Below are 24,182 nucleotides of genomic sequence, written 5' to 3' on the forward strand. Positions count from 1 at the left end.
TTCCTGTGTCCACGTATGAAGCACCATGACTATAAAGCAGACATCTAAACAGCCTGTTGCAGAACTGAAAGATCTATCTATCTATCTATCTATCTATCTATCTATCTATCTATCTATCTATCTATCTATCTATCTATCTATCTATCTATCTATCTATCTATCTATCTATCTATCTATCTATCTATCTATCTATCTATCTATCTATCTATCTATCTATCTATCTATCTATCTATCTATCCATCCATCTATCTGTCTAATTTTGGATGTATGCATGCTACAACATATGTACGTCTGAATTGATTTGTAAGTGTCAACTCAACTAGAGGCAGGACCAGGAGGAGGGAAAAGCAATTCTAACGGCTTTTTGATGTAGATAAATGGCGTACAGATGGCCCACTCAATATATTTAAATGAGATATAAAAATCGGGGAGGGGGTGACTGGAATACATTGATTAGCCTACCAAGCAGACACGTTTTCACTGCTATAATTCAAATGTTTATATGATTTGATAAGTGCCCTTAAATATCATAAAAACGTTTGTAATGATGTCATCAAAAGTATTTTAAACAAACAGAAATTACTAAATAAAAATCTCAACACTAAGATATCTCTATAAACAGGATTTTTATTTGATATAAAAGTGTAATGCATTAATAAGAAAACGGTAAACTGTTACAACATAAATGTACACCGACATAATGGATAATATATTTGTTATTGAAGTTGTAAATCCCCTGTCTGTTTCAATTTAATGTCTGAACTAAATCCAATACTTTCCATTCATCTCCTTTGTTTTTGGGATTAGCTATAGGGTAACAACAGTAAAAATACTCAGTTTTGTCCTCTATTACACTGTAGAGGAGAGGCAAAGTATTGCTATGGCAACATGACAGACACACTTGTCATCAAACATGTAATGTTTTCATCATTGTCCTACCAATTTGATTTACTAATGTCTCATGACTCCTCATGGGGGTGTTTATCAGATTAAAAGGAGTGAAACTGACACAAGTTAACCAATAGTGCAGACAGCAGAGAAAAGCAAATCTGAGAGATAATCAATTGACTTGACACATTATTAAAATTTAACATTAATGATAATAAACAAATGCATTTCTCCAATTACACTGATGTCATGATGTATGTATACAGTGTACATAACATCACAATCCCATTCCAGTCACGAGAAACAGTATTTTACTATGAGCTACTCATTTATTTCTACCCTGAATGCACTGATACTCACCTTGATCAGTGCGATGTAAGTTGTTATATTACCATGTTCTTTTTTTTTTTAAATATAAATATAAATATTATTCAACAATAACAGTTTAAAGAATTGAAAAGTTTTCATTTGTGTGTCATTAAAACTTTTCAATGGCAATACCATGAAAATACTTACTTACTGGCATAACATACCATCTGTAAAAGGTTGCCTGAAATATCTGTTAGTCTTAACCTATAACTCTATTTTTATGTAAGTCATGTAGTCTGTGATCTTTTTGCTTTTTGTAACTCTACCTTGTGAAGTTGAATGACGACTCCCGAAACAGAAATTATCGAAGAAAGCTTAAGTCGGGCTGTAATTAGGAGATTTTGTGCCGTCGCGGTAGAAGAGATCAATACAAAGATATTAATATACAAATGAATATAAAACCATCAAAACACAAAAGATAATGCAGGGAAATCCACCACTGAAGACAGCCTTGGGTGGTGGTATTATGACTCTCTAAGATGCACCAGCCTAGACATTTTATGACTGAAGAGATAATCCTCTTCATTCAGCCATCTCGGTCTGCAGACACTATCCTGAAGGTAAGAACTGCTAACACATTCCAAACAATACTGTCCGACAAGTGTAAATTGTATTTACCCACAGTTCACCTTTAACACTGGGCTGCAAAAGAAGCCCAAATGCGATTATGCACGTGAAGAATTAATCCCGAGATGAGCACAGGGTAATGTATGGTAATTATCCAACAGGATATTCTTGCGTAGCGATTAGCATATCTGGGAGGCCAGACATGGATGGGAGGGCAGTCTGAGAGGAAGGAAAGGACACAGCTGCTGATAAGAAGCCCAGATTTCTTTTTTCTATGTTGATGGTCTGGCTACAGGCAGTGACTCATTCTCCCCTTTGTGTTTCTCTCTATCATATATACGCATATACAACATCAGATGAAAATCTGAACAGTTGGATGTACACAAGCACTCACAGACTGACAACGCACCTATCATAGCGAATGCTGGTAAAATAAAGAAGTGGAAATGCTGGATATCTGGGAAACAAATGCTCTCAGACACTTACAGTGTGTCTATTTTGCACTTCGGTTTATAGTTTTATAAATCCAGCTTACAGTTTATGCCAGCAGCATGGTTCAAAAACTTTAAACAGGGGCATGTTTGTTGTTGTTTAACCTGTATTTTTTATGCAAACAAACATGCCACTATCATTTCTCATGAAGACTTGTTGTTTTCATATGTGCAGAATATGGTTTATAATGGTCTTGCTAAAATATGTAAGGTCTTCTGTGAAAATGATATCATCGCTCAAATCTATATGTATTGAAAAATGGTAGTAATGGCTCCTTTACTGATAAAATTAGTCATGCATTTCCATTCATACTACCACAGATGCTTGTCAGCTGTGTATTGATCATTTTATTTTAGATATTATTATTTATACATACTATTACATTTATACAGTTATCACTTCTCTATCCATCTTGTATGAGTTTGGGACAAGAGAATGCAGCTTGGTAGAGTTTTAGCTTCACTGTCAACTTCAAGTGAGCCTCAGTCCAACTGATACTGATTTAGAATTGTCATCCAAATAGAAACATGATGAAATCTGAATCGTGAAATCCCCAAATTCTCAAATTCTGTCCAGTTATAAAAGGAAAAATGTTTGTTAAATTGTTGAATTGAACCAACATCATTATTATTATTTTATTTTCATTTTTTCCCATAACATCTTTTATGCCTCTTAGCATCCCCCAGCTTTTCATTTCTTCACTTCTACATCTTCTTTTGTACCAGTAGCAGTATTTATGAAATCTGAATAACAGACACAGGTTTCAACCCATTTTTTTTTTTTTTTGGCTGCCCTCTAAACCCATTGCATAATGTGACCATGAACCACTGTATCAATTCTGGGTTTGGTATTTAGGTGTAATCAGCCATGTAGGACACCAGTTTGCTGAGAAGCACGGGCCTTTGTGAGATGCCCATCTGCTTAGTGTATTGGGACAAGCCCAGTCCCACAGAGCTGCTGAAATGAAAGGGGTGAGTATGAGAAAGCCCAGCTGAAAAGACAAGGGTGGGCGGCTGCATCAGGGCACAGTCTGTCTAAGGCACTCCTGCAGTTCTGTCTTATTCTAATGCAGCGTATACGAGTCCCCTGCTTGCATACAACTCAGAGATCAGAGACTGACAGATGCACCATGGGAAGCAGACTGGGATGTCTGATGCATGCATGCGTCCATCCTTTCATGCATGCGGTGTCTGTGTTCTCTCACTCTCTGTTAAGCTGTTTAGCTAATATTTGCCTATTGACTTGACAGTGTACATATTACCCTGCCTTGGTGACCTCTTAGCAGGACATGTATGTGTGTGAGAGTAGATCGATTCATACAGTGGGCTCCCCCATCCTTGTTGTTAGTATTCAGCAGTTTGGCTGAGCAGGGTGGGAGCAGGTGATAAGCTGCTATAGGCCAGTGAAACCATTCCAGCAAGAGTTGTGACCCTACTTCAGCAGGACTGATTATATCTTTCCCAGGGCTGCTAGGTCTGGCAATCGAGCCTACACTACAGCCTGAAACATATCACCCCAGACTGAGATCACAGCAGCCATGTTCGAGATAATAATAGCCAGTGAGCAAACAGTGGGAATGGCAACAGCGTTGTTTTCAAAATTCTGTTCATCCTTTAAAATGTGCTTTTGATGAGTTATATTTAAAACTGTACATTCCTGCATCTTCATGGCTAAGCCAGACTCCTGTCACATTTAGAAATGTTTCTGTAAACTTTAGATTAAACATAGCTTTAATCGGCTTCTTTGGCCTATTTTTAAGCTAATTTAACTATTTTATTTATAATTGTACACTTTCACATGATGAGTGCACAGAGAGTTTTTGATAACCTTCCACCTTTACAAACAGAAGAGCAAAATATTAATGGAAAACACACACACAAACCATTTTTCCCGAGCAGCCTGGAGATGTGGGGCAGGTGACCTGCTTGTGAGAGACTTGCCATGTGTTGCATGGAAAAGAGAGCTTTTGGTCCTGTAGGTCCATATGCCCTCAAGCTCCAACAATCCTCCGTCCGCTTCCCCCTTAGACTTACACACAAGCATGCTTCTCTCTATCAAAGCAGGCTGCACCCCCACCCCCGGCGCACGCTCTTGATAACTGACAGCAGCTGCATTGATGAGCACAATGCACGGGCCAAGGCAGCTCAGCTGGCCTCACTCCCCACTTGACACTGGTTTGACCTCTGGCATGTGAGTCTTCCTCCCAGAAAGATGCTCTTCCTATAGCCTGACACAGTCTGTCTATCTCCTTTACCCACACTCACACAGACAGAAGCACGACACACACCCAGAAACGGGTGCATCCTGAGGTTAGCTGGGTCAATTAAATTCAAACCAAGGATAAATGATTTGTAAATCATGTACAGATAAGGAATTAATGGACAATAGAGTTAGCAGCAGTGCTGCTTTCATTTTCACGTAAAAAAGTACTCACAGCAAGCATCCGTAGGTGTTTCTTCCAATGACCCATAGTAAGGAAGTAATTCTCAAGCAATCTTTATTTCATTACTGCCTTTGAAAAACCAAGTCACACTGTGCTTCACAGGTGAACATAAAATATAATACCAAAAGTTGCATAACTGGTGAAGCATTGAGAAAATAAACAAAGATTTTGAATAAAAAAGAATAAAACCATAGTTTCAAGGAGTTGTTATGTACACTTCTTGCCATATACTCATACATACTTCCATATGCGCACAAGGAGCATCAGCAGTGTATCCAGTACGAGTGAGCATGAAAGGCTTGTAATAGCTCACCTCCCTAGGGGACTGATGACACCAAAGAAACCAAACAGAAGCTGATGGTATGACAGAAGAGCTGGGGAGGGCGTGCTCATCGCTTCCCCTCCACCATTGTGCTCCTTTACAACTTTACAAAATAGCCTTTTAATTTGCTGCAGCGTCTGGGGTGTCTGAATTGTGCCAGCATCAATCACCATCATCACCAGGGCCGTAGGCACTCCGTCCCTTGGGCCCTCTCACTGAACGGCCCCCAAGGCAGATCACTCTGTCTTCCCTCATACAGGCTAGGTTTCCCAATCTGTGCGATTGCTTGCACTACCTCACAATCATGCAAACAATGTGATGCTGTTTGAACCCTAACATTTGCTCCACTCGACATCACTCAAATTTTGACCAGCCTTTGATACTCCAGTGTTGTGCATGAGAGGAAAAAATCTAAATACAAATGACACTGGCTTGAGCATGAGATTTCATTGGTTAGTTTTCACTGGTTTTTACTTTAAGAAAATCTATCAAATTTCTCTTTTTCCAAAAAAAACAAAACAAAAGAGAATATTTACATTACATTAATATATATATAGACTATTTTTTCTATAAGGCTTCAAGATTTGGCTTGCGAAATTACCCCCATGGTGGAAAATGATATATCAAGACAGTGCCAGGGTAAAACACACTTCTCTGGGTTTGTTTTGGGGGTTTTTGTTTTTCTTTTAAGTATTTGAGGTTAGTTGGTTAAAACTAGAGAAGGTACTTTAACAGAAACTGATAATAAACATTTTTTAAACTGTTTAAAGATCAGTGCTTCATGAAACCTGGCTTGTTAGGCATGTTAGGGATAGAGCCTGATACAAAAACCTAATAATACCTCCTCCTACACAATGTTCAGTTTGGGTGCAAATGATTCAAAGAAGTGTTGGCTCAGATCGGGATTTCTTACGTGGTTTACTAATATACACGCATGGCTGATGGAAAAGTTCTTATATAGTGCTTGATATGTGTTGTACATGTCTTATTTACTTTTTCTAAGTCCAAGTGTTTTGCTGCAGTACCCTAACCTATCAAGGTGAACTAACAAATAGAGATGCCTTTTTAGTAACAGACTGCAGTATCGTGATTGGATTAAACTTAAATTGTCCACAGAAGACAAGAAGGGCATTAGGAGAGGGATTTCATGTGCTACTAGTGTGTGTGTGTGTGTGTGTGTGTGTGTGTGTGTGTGTGTGTGTGTGTGTGTGTGTGTGTGTGTGTGTGTGTGTGTGTGTGTGCTTGTAGTTTTTATTACCTTAAAGCGTTGCAGACCTATATAGGTTTTTATGTTTCTATCTATTATATTAAGTATATTGACTCTACATGTAATGAAATGTTCTATATAAAATAGAACTGACATTGACACTGACAATTATGTAGACTGAGACAGCTTCTCTTTGTTGTTCTAATAAATGTCAGCTGAGTAGTGTAAATGTTCAGTTAGGCTGTTGAGCTAAGTTTCACAACTTTGGAATTGTTCTTTTAAACTAAGCCTGTCCATCCATATTCTCTTCTGCTTATCCTTGTCAGGGTCACAGGGGTGGGGCTGAAGCCTATCCCAGCTACCATAGGGCAAGTGGCAGGGTATAGCCTGTCCAGATCGCCAGCCTGACGCATGGCTAACATAGACAGATGCACAATCGCACTCACATTCACACCTACGGGCAATTTAGAACCACCAAATAACCTAATCCCACTGACTGCATGTCTTTGGACTGTGGGAGGAGACGATATCCCCCATAGAACTCACACAGACACGAAGAGAACATGCCCGCTCCACACAGATAGGTCCTGGAAAGGTGGTGGAGTGGAACTCAGGACCTTCTTGCTGTGATTTATTGAATTCATTGACAGATGGACGGTTGGCTAGAGTCCATCTCTTCTTAACTGAACTCTTGCTACATATAATCCCTGTTCTAGTGCTAAGGCCAGGCAGTTATCATGATGTCACTTATGAGCTGTTCTGACTGAACAAAGCAGACCATTAAGCACCATTCAGCATAGGTACCAAAATGGTAAAGTTATCCCGCTTCACATTAGGAATCTCTTTAATCTGCAGATATGCTTGTCATGCCTTATTGTGTGCTGCATAGTATTTTCTTTATGTCTGTCACTTCCCATTCTGCCACTGCCTAGTCAGTTTTAATTGACTTTAATTAGCATCTAGTAATTAATTTTGTTTTCTACAAATTATTTGTATGAGTGGTCCCAGTGGGTGGCCTTGTTCATCTCGTTAGGGCCAATTAGCTGCAATTAACAACCACTAATGACTTGCTTTTTTCATTCCAAAACAAACAGTGCACACCCTGGCAGATTCCAACACTGCACAGAGACCTCTTGTGTGTATAAGTGGTGCTGGGGCCAAATGATGGGCCAGGCCTCTAATCAACACCTTCCCTGGAGAAACCAAACTCACTAAGGAAACATGTATCCAGCTTCCAGCTTCCCTCTGGTCTTTTTGTTGTCAGCCACTATTACACCAAAGCTTCTGGGAGCAAACTTACTAACAGAATAAACTTATGAGAAATCTTTATTTAGTTTAACAGTTCAAAACTTGTGAAAACTAATTTATTGTTGAGTGGGTGCTTATTTTTGCTTTTAAAATAATAATAAAAGTAATAATAATAAATCACATACTTACAGTGCCACTGAGAGACTGTCCTTTCTGCACTGTGACTACGTCTTACTTGCAATGTTTTGAGGCCATCTTCGTATATGGTTTTGTGTAAAGTGTAAGGCCTGATGAGTGAATCAGCTGATAAATTCATAATTTAAAACACATCCTCTTAATTAATCAGCATTTACAGTTTATCAATAAGACCACAGCCTGAAAATAGTGATAACGATTCACGATATGCTACAAATCTGCTTTATGCACACAATTCTAGCATTAGATAGGCCCTTTAATCCCTTGATTTTAATTCCGTACACTAAGTAAATGTGTACATAGTTTGTTCACTGAATCAATAATAACCCCCTACTCCCCATCACAATTCTGCTTGATTGACTGGTTGTCAATAACTGAGATCCACATTAGTTGTTCTAAAAGCAGAATTTTAAAGTAATGACTTTAAGTGTCAAAGAAAATGTGGAGACGGTAACGTTGTAAATCAATACAGTGGACTCTGATAAAAATGACTGATAAAATTACGAGTTGTAAAACGTCAGGCGTGATGTGACCTTGCTCAAAAAGAAGAAAAAAGTCAAGAGAAAATCCGAAGTGTGGCTTTAAAAACGAAATGTTTTTTTTTAAAAAGAAGAAGTTGTTTTTTTTAATCTTCAAACAATATATATATATATATATATATATATATATATATATATATATATATATATATATATATATATATATATATATATATATATATAGCTCAACCTACATATCGGGACATCGGATATCAGGGCCCAGCAGAACCCGAAGCTTGTATGAGAAAATGCGCTATCTTCGTCCCCAGTGTACCAACATGGTGAGATAGCATCTATAAGAGGCAGCCTATCGCCACAGATTATAACCATTAGTGTTCCCAGTCATTTCAATGCAATGAAGAATAATGCAGGGCCACAGCGTCGGTCTGTGTGAAAAGACTGTGTTGAGCACGTCCTCTCCCCACAGTCTTCTGCTGGGATAGACCTGCTGATCATTTGTCACCTGCCACTGCTTCAGTCAGACTTATTCTCCGGCCTTTTCCAAAGGAAATCATTTATTCACGTGACATTATCACGGCCTCTCAGCACTCTATTCTACAGAGGAAATGTATATCAGTCATAAAAAAGACTATTATTGTAAAGTGAACCACTTTCCTTATTATTTTATATTATTTATTCGTAACTATAATTTCTTTTAAATATTAGTTTGAGCTTTTCTTTTTAGTTTGCGGTGTTAACATTAGACATCCGTCACTAAAATCTGCTTTTAGAAAATTTATTTTTAACAATTTTCCAAGAAATAAAAAGGCTTTAAAACATATTGAGGTTTCCTGTAGTTTTTACCGCCACATTTCTATTTCCTTTTATTTTATTTTGTAACCATGATGCTTCACCTCTGTAACTTAAATAGTTATTTGTGGCGGACTGAAATGAAATCCCCTCATCCTCCACCCCTGAAGCTGACGTCACAGGTTTGTTAATAGGCAATAGGCTGAGCTCCGCTAGGTGAGCTCATTACAGCGTCTCTCTCAGAGAGAGCTCGTCAGAGGCAAAATGGGACACATATGACCACACTAAGCGCACAGACAGCATTTTATTGTTGTTCGTTCTTCTTCTCCACTTTAGCCAACTGCGGATTTTTCGCAGTGAATGATTTTAATATTTATGAATAGCTTTCTTTTTTTTTATGTCCTGAAATCGCACACCTCGGATCATCTTCACGGCCCGCTATGATCTCCAGTCAGTGATTATTATATATACATATTTTTTTAAATACCAGTTTGTCTTCAACTGCTGATCTTTCATTTGGAGCAAAAGACTGAATTTGGATTGTTGCCCTGTGGAACAAAAAAATCAAACAAAAACAACTACTTTTACTCTCACTGATGGCGACCTAATCGATGCGAATAATTCGGATGAGCTGGATCTTTTGGATTATATGCACTAAAGCGAATCCATATCTAGGTGAGCGGGACGGAAGAGAAGAGGAAGAGTTGATTTCGCACTCGCACACTGGAGCGGGAATAAGTCTAGACAATGCTTCAGTGTGCCAGCTGTGAAAAACCTATTCTCGATAGGTTCTTGCTCAAAGTTTTGGACAGACCGTGGCACATCAAATGCGTCCAGTGCTGCGACTGCAAATGTAGTTTGACAGAGAAGTGTTTTTCTCGAGAAGGGAAACTGTATTGCAAGAATGATTTCTTTAGGTAAGAATTGACAGTGTTTGTGGTTTAGTATTTATAGAAAAGGTTTGGGTTTTTTTAGTCAGTTAAAAACAGGTTAAAAATGCATTCCAGTGGTTGCAACTAACCATCTGTTTTTATACAATGGACACGCCTGTCTGCTGTTATTTTATTTCCTCGTCTTATCTTTCTCTTCTCTCTTTTCGTTTAATTCTCAGTTTTCTGTCTTCTTTGAAAGTGAAGCTAACCCTAACTGCTCGTGTGATTATTATGATGGAAAATATCTTACAATTGTACCTAATATTTGTGTTTAGCCTGTTTAGTTAGACAACTGCATTTTTACTTTCAGCTCAAATCTTACAGTTGTGAAAAACTGACTGTGGTAATTTCACTGACTACAACACACTAAGTTTCCGGTAGTTTGAATGGGGGGTTGTTTTGTAAAAACAACACAAACTTGTCAAAACTGGGCCTAAAGTCATAGCAGGTGTAAAGGTGTTCTCCTAGATTAAGACCAACATATCACGTCTGTGCCGAAACTTTTCCCTGACTTTGGTTCTCCCTCTTGAACAGGAAATTTGGAACCAAGTGCGCTGGATGCGCGCAGGGGATTTTACCCAGTGATCTAGTCCGCAGAGCCAAGAGCAAAGTGTTTCACCTGAACTGTTTCACCTGTGTGATGTGTAACAAACAGCTGTCCACCGGAGAGGAACTGTATATCCTGGACGAATTCAAGTTCGTTTGCAAAGAGGACTATGAAAACAACTCTGGGAAAGACACAATCCTCCTTTCAGGTGATTTATTATTATTATTATTATTATTATTATTATTATTATTATTATTATTATTATTATTATTTAGTGTAGGCTATTTTATTTATTTTTTTAAAAAGATTCCTGAGGTGCACCTTTCATAAATATTTAGCCTAGAGTAGTGGCATTTTCTGATTGTCTTATTCTGATTACAGTAACGACGTGCAGCGATCCAAGTCTGTCTCCGGACTCTCAGGACCCGCAGGACGACGGGAAGGAGTCAGAAAACGGGCATTTATCGGATAAAGACACGTGCAGCAACGAGAACGACGAGCAGAGCGCCGTCGGAAAACGACGCGGGCCTCGGACCACTATAAAAGCCAAGCAGCTGGAGACCCTGAAAGCGGCTTTTGCGGCCACACCGAAGCCCACCAGGCACATCAGAGAGCAGCTGTCAAGGGAGACGGGTCTTAACATGAGAGTCATCCAGGTAAAAGCAACAAATATAGAAAAAGAAAAAAAAACCCAGATAACTATAAGTTTACTGTTTTTTTTATTCATACACAGACTCACACAAAGTGACAGTAACACAATCACCAAGGCACTAGTGTTACAGAGAATAAAGCCTTTGATGTAGGCAACTCAACAAAGCAATGTGGCTGGTGGCGCTTGCAAGCACCCACGTACAATATATGCTCTGCTGATTTTCATTTTTTCCCCCCGCCTCTCATTTGGGGTTTTCCTTAATCTGTGCGCCCAGTGCGTCCCTAACATCACAGAGAACTCATGATGCCCATGGGCATTTTAAAAGGCCCCCTAATAATAATAAAAAAAAATCGTGTCGCACGGATACATCTTGAATGCTAATTTAAAAATGCTATAAATTATATTTTAGTGACCTAAAAAGTTAATTTTTGTGTCTTTTCTCATCAACTAAAACCTTACCCCAATTTACAAAGACCTCGTCATTATTTTGGGTTGATTTATTTCTAATCATCGTCTTCCAAATCATCCAACTGCAATTTGTCGCCCTTATTTCAAAAAGCTGTTGGCCACACTTCATAATTCATGCTCTTTGTTTTTGAACTGCTGTCTTAAAGGTTTGGTTCCAAAATCGGAGGTCCAAAGAGAGACGTATGAAACAGCTGAGCGCTCTAAGCGCTCGGAGACACGTGTTTTTCCGCAACCCGAGGAGAATGAGAGGCCTGGGAGAGAGAGTGGAACCAGGAGAGCTTGGACACTTTTCTTATTATGGAGGTGAGCTATATAAAATAATGATTAAGATTTAGTGTTTTAAGACTGTCACATCATAAACAAACAGATAAATAAGCAAATATGGTACAAAGTATCTATGCTTCTTCAGGTTGATGCATTAGCTGTAATCAATAAAATGAACCTTATACAATCTTATAATCAATGCTGTTTTTGACCAAATTGTAAAAATTCAAGATACATAAAAAAGCCACTACTATTCTTTCTTTAAATTCTGACACAATGCACTAATCCTTATGTTCATATGAGTGCAGAATATCCTGGTGAATACTATGGCTCAGGAGGGAATTATGAGTACTTTCAAGGCCCACCATTATCGCAAGCACAGACTCCAGCAGACCTGGGCTTTGTGCCCTCCACAGTCCCGGCTGGCACTCCACTAGGAGCCATAGACCACCATCATCCTGGGCACCACTGTCCCGGAGAGGTTCAGTGTTTCTCTGATACATTATCTCATCATCCCGTGGACTCACCAAGTCCGGAGCCCAATGGACCAAGTTCAATTCACAGCATCTCCAGTGAAATGTGTGGCCCCAGCACGCCCTTCACCACTGTTTCTCTCAGTGACAACGGATACACCAACCAGCTGTCACAGCCCTCTTCAGAAATGAGTGAAGGCACTGTTTGGTAATCAGGCTAAGACCGAAATACTACAAATGCAGTTTGAAGGCAAACCCTTAACTTTATTTCATATATCAGCTATTTATTTATAATTATTTATGAATATTTATTTATTTATTGTATTTCATTATGCTTTTTTTATTTTTATGTTGGTTATTTATTGACGGGCCACGTATTAGATAGTTTGGAATAATCTGTGTGAATTGGCTCGTTAATAGGTTCGCAGTGCTGGGCCTCACTGACTAAGCAATAAACAAATACATTAATACTGCTGAATCGTATTTTAGTGTTTACAAAACCTTTTCCGTCATGTACAGTACTGTGCAAAGGTTTTAAGCACATTTAATACTTATATTCTTTATCCATTATACAAGAATATCAACTGGCCATAAGCCCATTCTGTATTCAGTTTTTTGGCCCATGCTAGCTGGAATGGACAGTTAAGAAGATGGATGTATGGATGGACAAGGCAATGGATATCCCCAAACATTCACACAGAGTCATAAAGAACTTCAGTGACAAGAACTACAAGGAGTTCTGCAAGATGCTATGGCCCACAGAGATCCCTCGTCTCATTGTGCTGTATTTATATCAGTCTAAGATAGCAAGAAGTGATGGAAACAACTGAGACCAGCCTAAATGCAAAGAAGAATTGTGACCATACATTCAAAATGGCTGGGAGAAAGAAAAAAAAGAGTACCCTGATAAGCAATGGTAAGTGCACCCATAAGAATCTGTGCTTTTTAAAGGAAAATGGTCATACTCAGTATTAATTTGAAACTTTTTTTCTGCTTAGTGCACTTTATGCAAAGTTAATTGATAAAATGTCAGATTTCAATGTCATTTCTAAAAACATTCACATTTTGATATGTTTAAAATTTGCACAGCACTGTATATGATGAAACTGACCTTAAAATTCAAATGTGAACTGTGTGATTGTATTTGTTTTATCACCTTTCAGTGTTTCAGCCAACTTACAAATTCCAAGTATGAGTTTGTGTGTAATATTCATGTTCATGTATTACACATGAACCACCCGCTGGTTACAGATCATGAACGTGATACATCTGACCAAAAACATTTCTCAGGACTGCGGAAACATTGCATTGTTTTTTGTTTCGCTACACCTTTCTTATGAATAATTTGCTGTTTAGCATGTGTTTGCCTTCAAAGTATTGCCATTTTAATCTGAACATTTACATGAGTAGAAAATGATTTGACTGTGACATGATATGAGTCCAACCTGACAGTATGTATAATAATGGGCAATAATGGACGGAAGAGTCAATTGTTTATGTGACACTCAAGTGTTCAGAGGGTTGATTTTGAGTTGTTTTAAACATTTTCATTCTGGCATTAAATGAAATGCCAGAATGAAATAAATGAAATTAAATGGCAACCCATTTAATGCTACTATTTCACTATGCTATTTTGCATACCTCAAAAAAAACTGAAAACACAATAAACTGTTGCCAAATGAAAGGACATCGCAAACCCTGCCATTTCAGTTGTAAAAAAAACAAAAAACACCTCTAAAGACTTAAACGGCTTTTGTCTTTAAAATGTCAAATTATTTATAACGATAGTATTTCACTTTTCCACAGACGACTTTTTTTCCATGAGATACTTGACCTTTCTTATCCGGTTTGTGAAACAGGCATCACAATGCTGTATAATAAAAGTCCTATTGATGATTGTTATTTGTTTATCACTTTTGGGGGAAATGATGGGAATTCCTTTTTCAGTCTTTCCTGATTTTGTGAATGTTTATTGAACAGGGATTTGTTAACATGTATGTAATCTTTTGAGATTTTTAAATAGACCAAAAAGATTACCAGAGGGAATCCTTTTAGTGTACAAATGTGCATTTAAAATATTTTTGTTGTCCTTTAATAAACACACTCTTATGGAGTCTGATGAAGAAGCCAAAGTGTCAGCAACTGCTTAAAAACTGCTGCAAGATTAGAAATAAGTTCTAAATAACATCAGCAACAATGCATAACCGCTAAAAGAGTTCAGCTCAAAAGTACTTGTATATTTATAACAGACATTGTAAATTTGCTTAGCTTAATCTGTTACACTGATTATGAAGAGCTACTCATTGCCATAATTTACTGTTCTGCTAAATCGGGAAAATTATGACTAAGTGAAATTCTAGGAGGAAATACAAAACGTCTCTTTGAAACTTTACTATAGATTCACCAAAATCAGAGCTGTTGTGCTAATGTGTTTATAGCAACATTATCTAATTGGCATTGTCAATATATGAACATCTTCTTTCCCCCGGTTATGTTCAGTGAGCCTAAGCGACATTTCAAAGACACAATGTTTAAGTAGAAAGTTATCAACTCACATTACATACTGTATATATGTTGGTTTTTCCTTGTGTTATGCAAAGGAGCTTCATAAAATCTTTGGCACTTGTTACTTTGCTAGGTGTTTTCTTGATAATTCAAGAGCTGCAAGCACGTATTTGGATTCGCCGGCAATAAACAATGAGCCTTTCTCCAATGCCAGCTAAGTGACATGTTGCAACATTAACAGGCTAACGACAGAGTGACTATTTTCAAGCCAGGGAAAGGTGAGAGCATCATAAAAGGGGACAGGACGCTGCATAGTGGATCAGTAAGCAGTGAAGCGGGAGACTGAAGGAGCAGATCAGTGGAGCTGATTGGGGGAGGGGTAGAGGAGACGAGCAATGTCACAAGGCATAAACTGCAGGAAAACATGTTTATAAGTTGAAGATTAGATTTGACAGTGGCTAACAAATGTCAACCTGATCACAAAATATTATAAAAAGACATATGAGAAAATGTGGAGCTGAAGCTGGAAAAGAGAGTTGCACAATTGTTAATATGGTTTGCATTAGACTGATGTGTTTGAAAAAAACAAGTTCAGTCTCCCTTTTGCGTTACAACTTTGCGAAATGTTACGCTGAATGTTAAAAGAGTGACATTCAGCGTCATTTCCCCCCAAAAATTCATAGCAGGCAACTTGTGCTTTTAAACACTATTAAAACGATGTGATAAAAACTATGGACTTTGACATAACTGGGCATGTTTTTTGCTTAACCAGACACATGTATATACCAGCTTATGATGATGAGCTTAACTTAAGCTGCTAAAAGAGCTAGATAACATCCTAATGTTCAATATTCATCTAGATTTTCTTATAAATACGTGCAACTTGTCAAGGTTAGTATCAGTGTTGCCTGCTGCTAGTTGGTAAAGTTAATGCTAAATGGTATTTTTACTTATGCTTAACTTCCTATTCACCCATAACCCTTTATCAAGTGTAGAACCCCATGTAGTAACTTTATTTGCATCATAACAACGGAGAAAAAACCCCCAAAAGAGTAAAATGTTCATGTGATATCCTCTAATAACACTCAAATTTTGAATTATTCAGTGAAAATCCTATAAAAGATTGAAATTGTTCCAGTCATAACATTTTCTTTAGGTGAAGAAGTTTAGGACACTGATGAAGAGGCAGGTGGTAGCACAAACCTGAGCTCTTGACCTCTCCAGTAATATTAACTGGTGGCAGTGTTATGCTACTGGGGGTTTGTTTTCCTGGTGCTGTTTGAGTTTGTAAAGGGAATTCTCCCTCAGAATCAGCGATTGAATTGACAATGTTCCAGAGGGCAGTAGGGGCTGAAACATATGCTATCCCCAACTGAACACCTGTAGAAGATTGTGGCCCAGTGTACTGTTCACCAAACACTAAAAACACCAAATGAGAGAAGAATAGTGTTGTAGTAAGGATTCTGAGAGTTGCAGAAGCATTGCCAGGTGCACTGAAGCTGCTCTAGCCCAGCACCTTACCTTTAATTTGTTACCTGTCTGTAGAAATGTACAGCTACTTGATATAGAAATGTAATCCTCAGCAGATAATGCTGCAGTGTGAGGGCTCTGAGATGCAATCCAGAGTTTATTTATGTCATTTAAATGTGCTCTCGTGTCATTTCAGCTTAGTATGAGAGATAGTACTGCTGTTCTTGCTGGCCTGCTCTGCTCTCCCTCGTACTGTGTGTGCAAGAAATTCTAATCATGATGGTGAACTTAACATCAGTTGGCCATTCAGTGTAATTTGGTAGAAAGTTTACCACTTAAAGCATGTCTGAAAATGCCCCTAATACACAATATTATATTTTTTGTTAATATTGATCTTTGAATTCTGCTAATTAACTGCAATTTACAACATTTACACGTTCCCGTTTGCTGTAGCAGATAATGTTATGCTGGAAACGTAATCCCTATAATCTCAACAAAATACCTTGATGAAGAGAAAGATTTGCAAGTCAAACGTGAAACCAGCAAATCAATTTAAATCTCGCTGACAATGAGAGAGAGAGAGAGAGAGAGAGAGAGAGAGGGTGGGTGGGGGGGGGGGGGGGAATAAGACTTAATTGACCTCTAAGCATTGATTTGTGCACTTACCTACCAATTTAACTGCTTTCATAAGTGTCCTGAAAAAAATAGCAAATCAAGCAAGCAATCATGGAACCTGGTGTCCAGGAAATCTGAACTGTATTTTATATATCGGGTATGTTTTATGCACAAAAGAGCTGATGGCTAATTAGCTGCCTACCGCTGACTGGATGGACTGTTTGACTCCTATTATGCCCTGACACTTGAGCTGGGTATCAGCAGCTTGGTTAGATGCCTGCAGCTATAGTATCTTTATTGTTCTTCACAAGACTAGACAATGTTCTTAGACATAATTTGTTGGACCAATTACCAAAAGTTTTTTTTAGTCTCTTCTCAAGGAGCATAATACAGTCACCCATGAAGACTTAGCGTGAACAAATATAACTATCTTACATCCTGTGTATCAAAATTTAAACACCTGAAAACCGAGAAAAGAAAAGAAAAACCCAAAACAATAAGATAAATGCTACCATGTACTAATAATCTACTGCAATTTGAGATGAATCCTTCTGGTCCTTATTTGATTTGAACTTAAATTTAGTATTTTTCTCATTGCTGTTCTTTTTAGCCCCTTTCTCAATCTAGCCCAATTCACAAATTTGACTCTTTCTTCACTTTATGCTTGAGGCTTGGTACTCCAGTTTCTGCATGAAAATCATTCACACATAGAATTTTATAATCAATGCCCACAGTAATAGGATTCCTCTGGCCATGGGCAATTAATACAGTTTTCTCCTTTTTTCCCTCCTTGCGCTGATCTCAAAGCTACGAGACATTGGCTTCTCCTCATTTACATATTTATTGCATTGGACTCAAATCTGGCGAGTGATTGATGTGGAGCCTGCCTTCTGAATTTTTAGCGGTCTATTATTATGAAAGACATGGAGGGGGGCTGCAGCACGTCAGTGTAATTTTGATTAAAGTTGAAGAGGACAGAATCACGAGTGTTCCCCACCTACTCTCTTTTCCTACACTGCTTAATCCGTGAGGCCAAGAGCTGATTTCAGCCTGTTATTGAGCCTGAGGAGTCAACCATTCACAAAAAAAAAAGGCAGATTCACTTGTTAAGATTTTAATCAATGTGTCACTTGCTCCTAAAGTTAATGACAATGCGATTATTTTCAGTTATTAATGGGTCTTTGGAAAACTTTTTCTTTCCTCTCTTCTATTTATTTTGGATCATGTATGTGGCTGTATTGTTCAGAATAATGTTACGAGCAGTATCCATCTGTTCATGAATGAAATAATAAAAATTGTTTTGAAAGCATGATTTTCCTCTGCATAGCAAAGGCTTTTGCACACTGAATTCCTTCAGATTGCTTTGCTGCACAATGCAGACTGAGACAAAGACATGACACTGATGGCTGATCAGATGGTAAGCTTGTATGCTCAAGTGTGAAAAACTCTGCTCTGCATATGGTATATGTGCATACGTGCATGTAATGGGGTGCAGTATGGAGGTGACTGTAGAACAGTTCTCCAGCTCCAATGGATCAGTTTCAACGTTTCATCTAATGTTTGAGCAAGTTTGGGAGATAAAATGTTTCTTGTTTAGTGCAAGCTTTAGCAGTTATAATAAAGTAGCTAACATTCACTCCCATTTTTTGATTAAATGTAAACTCAAACCTTATAAAAGTTTCAGTTCAGGCGAATTTGCCTAAAATCAAAAGCAACCCTCCTTCTCTCATCTATACTTACACCAGCACTCATCTGGAGGCCGGACAGATTCTTGAGAACTTAGATGGCTTTTATCAGTCTGATTTAGATGTAGTAAACTAATGCTGATACATGACATTACTACAAGCTAGCTTGTCAAGCACAGGGATTTCACTGGTTGGCTGCCTTTGTCCTTCAGAGCCAAAGGACGTGCATTATGAGATGCGGTAAACCAACAGTTCCATGTGGAGTTGGCTTTCTATGGTCCACTGATATGCCCTTAATGTATGCAATTTAATGTGACACATCTCTCAAATGGACTCATTGCTGGACTGGACTGATCTTTGCATTCAGCTAAACGGTGCATATCATAACCCATAATGAGTGCCACACAATACACTTCAGTGCAGGCTGTCTTTACTTGAACATATTAATTAATGCATCTTCAGTTCTGGCTTGACGGGCTTTCAGATTCTTTGATGGTGCATCTTGTACTAAACTTCATAACGTCAAATTAGCAACAATAAGTACACATTCCCATAGTAATAAGATGAGGTGACTAAGTCACAAGGAACCTACAGTACACATAGTTCTATAAGTATTTCATTAAATGTAATTAAATTACATTAAATGTAAATCTGTAATTGAGTAATTTATACTTTTTAAAATGTATTTACTTATATTAGGCTATCTGTGTGGTGTACCTTTTATAGTGAGGATTAGCTATAGTTGTGCATACTTATTTTGGTTCAGAGTTTCTACTTTATTTTATTTTATTATTTTTATTTTATTTTATTTTTTTCATTGTTGTTCAGTTTTCCTTTCATTTGATAGCTTGTTGGCAAAAAACCCCACAGGAAAGTAAAAAATAAAAAGAGCTTTATTTCGTATTACAGTGTATTCTATGGAAGCATTAATAATAATAATACATTTTATTTGAAAGTGCCTTTCAAAACACTCAAGGTCACTGTACACGGAATAAAAAGCAACATATAAGCAAGCAATATTGTCAGTCTTGTGCTAAATGGTGTGAAAGGAGAAAACTTTTTACTTTTGCATTTATTTAAAGCTTCTTCAAAACAAAGATTCAAAGAATAATAAAAGCAACAAATATGAAAAGTTAAACTTAAAAATCATAATAACACAAAATAAATTATAAACAGAAAAAAAGAAGGAAAAACTGCCTTAAAAGTGAAAGAAAAAAATGTGATAAAGGCATTAGCAGTTATACAAAGCCAAATGATAAAAATGTGTGGAATTTAGTAATTGTGGTGTCCTGGCTGCAAAGACTCGATCAACTTTAGTGACTAATTCTTCTAAGTCTTTAAAAGTCTGTAGCAGATGGCGGTCTGTGGAATAACTGTACAGATGTTCGACTTTCCAAAAATTCAAATACACCGTGCATCTAAAAGAGAAGCTGGGCATCCAACAATGTGTGACTAATTCATCACCTGGAGAATCTGAATATCTGTACAAATTCAACTGCAATCAACCTAAAAGCTGGTTAGATTTCAGTCTATAGCTCAAAGCGACCGACCAACAGGCTGAGTAGACTACAGAGCCCTGTAGTCAGAATGGCTCAGACAATTATGTTTGTAGTAGCATTTGCTGAGAGACACGGTAACAGTAGATAGCATCTTTTTCCCGTCCCACCCTTACCAACACGTCCAATATACTGTGAGGATCTATCGCTGCTTCCATATTTTCTATACCAGTTGATGACCTACAGTGATAATTGTGATGTATGGCCAAAGGTGCTGGACCTCGGCTGCTGACCTTTCCACAATCTCATACTGGGGAACCTTTACCATCGACCTCCTTTGCCCCTCCCCATTTTCCACAGATCGTATTCCAGGGGCTCCAACCTTCCTCTCCCCTCCTCCTCAGCCATGTACATATTGTAGTTGGCTCAACGTACGAAGCCCGAAACACTCCAGTGGTTCCATGAATGTTAATGCTGGGATAAAGGAGCAGAGGAGAGGGGAGGGAGGCACAGTACAATGGACAACTTTACCTGGCCTGCAATGCACAGCTATATGAAGCTTCTTCCATGTTACGGTTCATATTGATTAAGCCATGTTTTCCTTGTTATAGTATGTGTGTGAAATATTAAGTGTGTGAGCAGCATTTTCAGGACGAGTCGCAATCACACTCCCCAACCATGCGCTGTAATAATTTCACATTTTGTATACAAAATGTAAGGACGACTTTTTGCTATTTGATCTTTGTGTAATTTTGGTGCAATCAAGATTTTAAAAAATTGCTGCTGATGTGTGCCAAAGTTCACTTCAGTCTTTACCAGGCTTGGGTACAGAGGAAATGGCAGCACTATGAAGTGACAATCACAGAGTGTTGCAAGCTTTTACTCCTGCAGAGGGCTGAAGTGCTGCTTTCCTGCCCTCAAAAGAGGTTCACAACCTCTGTATACCCTGCATTTAAGATGCTCTAAATCATTTATTTAAGTATTGATCTATACGTGGATTTGCATTTCAGGAACTGAGTTTGCGTTGAGACACTATCAAAGATTACAAACCACAAAACCTGGGATGCATGGGGAAATATCACTATCGTTCTAATCTCACTATCATGAAACTAAATTCAAACAAAGCCACCAGAGTGACAACAATGTTTTACTTTCTGATATAGGTTCAGCTTCACTGGAAGTTTCAAGACTGCATTTATATTCTCATATGCATTATTCACAATATATAGCACTGTGCAAAGTTTGGAGCCACCTCTCATTTCTTTATAGTTTATTAGAAACATGGGAAATATGTGTGATATGAAACAACAAGCATAAATGGAAATACAGTATAAGTGCAAAAAGAGACTGAAAGTCAATATTTGGTGATGCTCATAGTGCTCCATTGTGTGCTTTTGCAAAGCTCAATTCAATTCAAATCAATTCAATTTTATTTATACAGCTCCAAATCACAACAACAGTTGCCTCAAAGTGCTTTATATTGTAAGGTAGGCTCTACAATAAGTAGCAAAGTATATTCTGAGTGTTTTCACTGGCAGGGATGTAAAAGTATCCAGGTATGCTTACTGCATTAGCAGTGTGCTTGGGATCATTGACATGCATAAAATGAAGCAGCTGCCAATCAATTTTGTATTGCATCATCGTGGATAAAATGTGACGGTACTTTAATGATTTCAAAATAAATGGTAAATGGCCTGTATTTATATAGCGCTTTACTAGTCCCTAAGGACCCCAAAGTGCTTTACATATCCAGTCATCCACCCATTCACACACACATTAACACTGGGGCGCACTGACAGAGGCGAGGCTGCCGGACACTGGCGCCACCGGGCCCTCTTACCACCACCAGTAGGCAACGGGTGAAGTGTCTTGCCCAAGGACACAACGACCGAGACTGTCCAAGCCGGGGCTCGAACCGGCAACCTTCCGATTACAAGGCGAACTCCCAACTCTTGAGCCACGATCATACCTTAAGTTTTGACAAAATCCTCAACACCGCTGACTGTTTTATAAATGGCTGTAGACACTCACTGCTGGACCGCTCTCCTGAACACTTTTAGACTTAGTGACATTTTTAACTAAAACAAAAACTTTAATCACTCAATAAGATTTGTTGCCACTGATTTTCAGTCCAGTTGTGTCCAGCCTTTCTTCCTTCTCCAAGAATGGCTTCTTGATTGCTACCCTTCAACTGAGATTATTTCCAATTGAGGCTTCACAGAGCAGTAGATGGATCAGCTGAAGGGCCAGATGCATCTCTCAGATCTTGTGTCAGGACATTTCTGGATCTTTTTTCATCATATCACGACTTTTATCTTAGGCCTGTTCCTTCTTTTCTCCTCCACTTGTCCAGCTTCTTAAAACTGCACCCCATGGTGTGCAGTGTCTTTCCAACAGCATTGTATGATAACACACTTTTTAAAATTGCACATGATGCAACGTGAAATTTTTTTTGGTTTTTTTGTCAGTTATTGAAAAAAAATATTTTCCTCAGTGTGCCTTCAGTATATAAGAGAAACAGGTTTGAAGCCAACATTTATTTCAATACCGTAGGGGAAAAATTAATTAAAAAATGACCACATACTCATAAAATTGATAGCATTGTAGTGCCCTGGCCTGTTATAAATTTGCAGTATGTCTGAAATGTAAAAAGACAGGGAGGGACGCAGAGATGAGATGAGCTCTTCAAAATCCTCTGCCTGGAAAAAAGGGGAGAACAGCTGGGACCTGGCACTCCCTCTGTGTCTGTCTACTCTTTGTCATGGCCAAAAGACTCTTGTTTTCAGGCAGTAATCAGACAGCCCTGGGGCTCTGTAAAGACCCTGTTCTCTTTTCATCTCAACTGTTGCATACACCCTGCTAATTGGAATCCTGCAACTGGGTCACAGGCATTGTCTCTCAAGTGCTGTCAAGTCATTGTGATGCGTGAATGTGGAATTATGGTTGTCTCCGATGCATGATTGAGTCTTCTCATCGTAATGCCTCTTTTTCAGTCTCATCACAGATGTGAATTTTTCCCCCTTTCTTTCACTAATATTTCTTTCTGCCCCCTCCTGTTTTTGTCACTTTTTTTGCGTGACACCAGAAGTAACTGGGTCTTGTCATTTGGGTAAAGATGAATATTTAATTCAACTGTAGTAACATTTAAAGTAATCTTCTTTATTTATTTATTTATTTCCAACAAAGCTTATAACTATATATCAGCAGATCCGGTTTGCATCCTTAACTAGAGAAAGATCATTACAAGTTTCTGTCAGTTTCATCTACTGATCCTCTTCCCTCCAGTGGCTGACGAGGAACCTGATTTCGCAGTTTGTCAGTGATTAAAAGCAGAATTAATCGGCCTAGCATGCCACTACAAATGAGCAAGAACCCTCTGGGAGACCAGCAAGACCAAGCAAGGCACATTTCCAATTATACTACCAAATGAATCATTTCTTTTATTGGGCCGTCTATAATTGTGGTGGGTATTGGGTGCATGCAACTCAATTTGTCTTACATATTTGTTGGTAACATGGTAATAGAGTTGACAGAGCCAAGGGGATGATATGAAAGAAAGAGCCGGAATAAAAAAAAAAGAAGAAAAAAGGGGAGGATGAGCTAGATCCCTCAATATTTGTTTGATCTGCTTCATCCTCCTTAATACTGTTGAAGTTTAAAAGCCAGAGAGAAAAATGGCACTTTAATCATCTGTGGATTGAGGAATGGGAAGACTATCATTTTCAAATAATCAGAAAATGTCTCTCCAGAGTCACAGACTTTGTTCTGACTACTGGAATTAACGAGGCTTCCAGTGATGTGATTATCAGTCGCCGGAATCATCGATACAGAAAAATAATTGACAAATTAAATTAGCATAAATTCTTGAAAACAAGACATTTGTTAAAAAAAATAAATCAAAAAACTTTAAACTAAGTTGGGTAAGCTTTATTTAAAGTTGAAGTTACATTTAGAGCACATCGTCATCAGTGGAGATTATTTTCCGTCTTCAATTAGGAAACATCCAGTTACTTAGAAAGCAGCTGGGAAGCTTGTCAGTACAGGTGTCAACACAC

At 38.2% G+C, this 24,182-nt stretch overlaps 1 protein-coding gene across 1 annotated transcript; it reads left to right on the plus strand.

The window, feature by feature from the left end:
* Positions 1 to 9,257: 9,257 nt before the first annotated feature.
* Positions 9,258 to 14,470, plus strand: LOC308386883 (LIM/homeobox protein Lhx1-like). Its single transcript, XM_080866704.1, has 5 exons — positions 9,258 to 9,937; positions 10,487 to 10,707; positions 10,881 to 11,155; positions 11,766 to 11,922; positions 12,192 to 14,470. Exons 1-5 carry the CDS (start codon positions 9,768 to 9,770, stop codon positions 12,566 to 12,568), a joined length of 1,200 nt encoding a protein of 399 aa, XP_080722830.1. The 5' UTR covers positions 9,258 to 9,767; the 3' UTR covers positions 12,569 to 14,470.
* The last annotated feature ends 9,712 nt before the right edge of the window (positions 14,471 to 24,182 follow it).

The sequence above is a fragment of the Rhamphochromis sp. 'chilingali' genome (genome assembly GCF_963969265.1).
Source record: "Rhamphochromis sp. 'chilingali' genome assembly, chromosome: 19".
Classification (NCBI taxonomy): Eukaryota; Metazoa; Chordata; class Actinopteri; order Cichliformes; family Cichlidae; genus Rhamphochromis; species Rhamphochromis sp. 'chilingali'.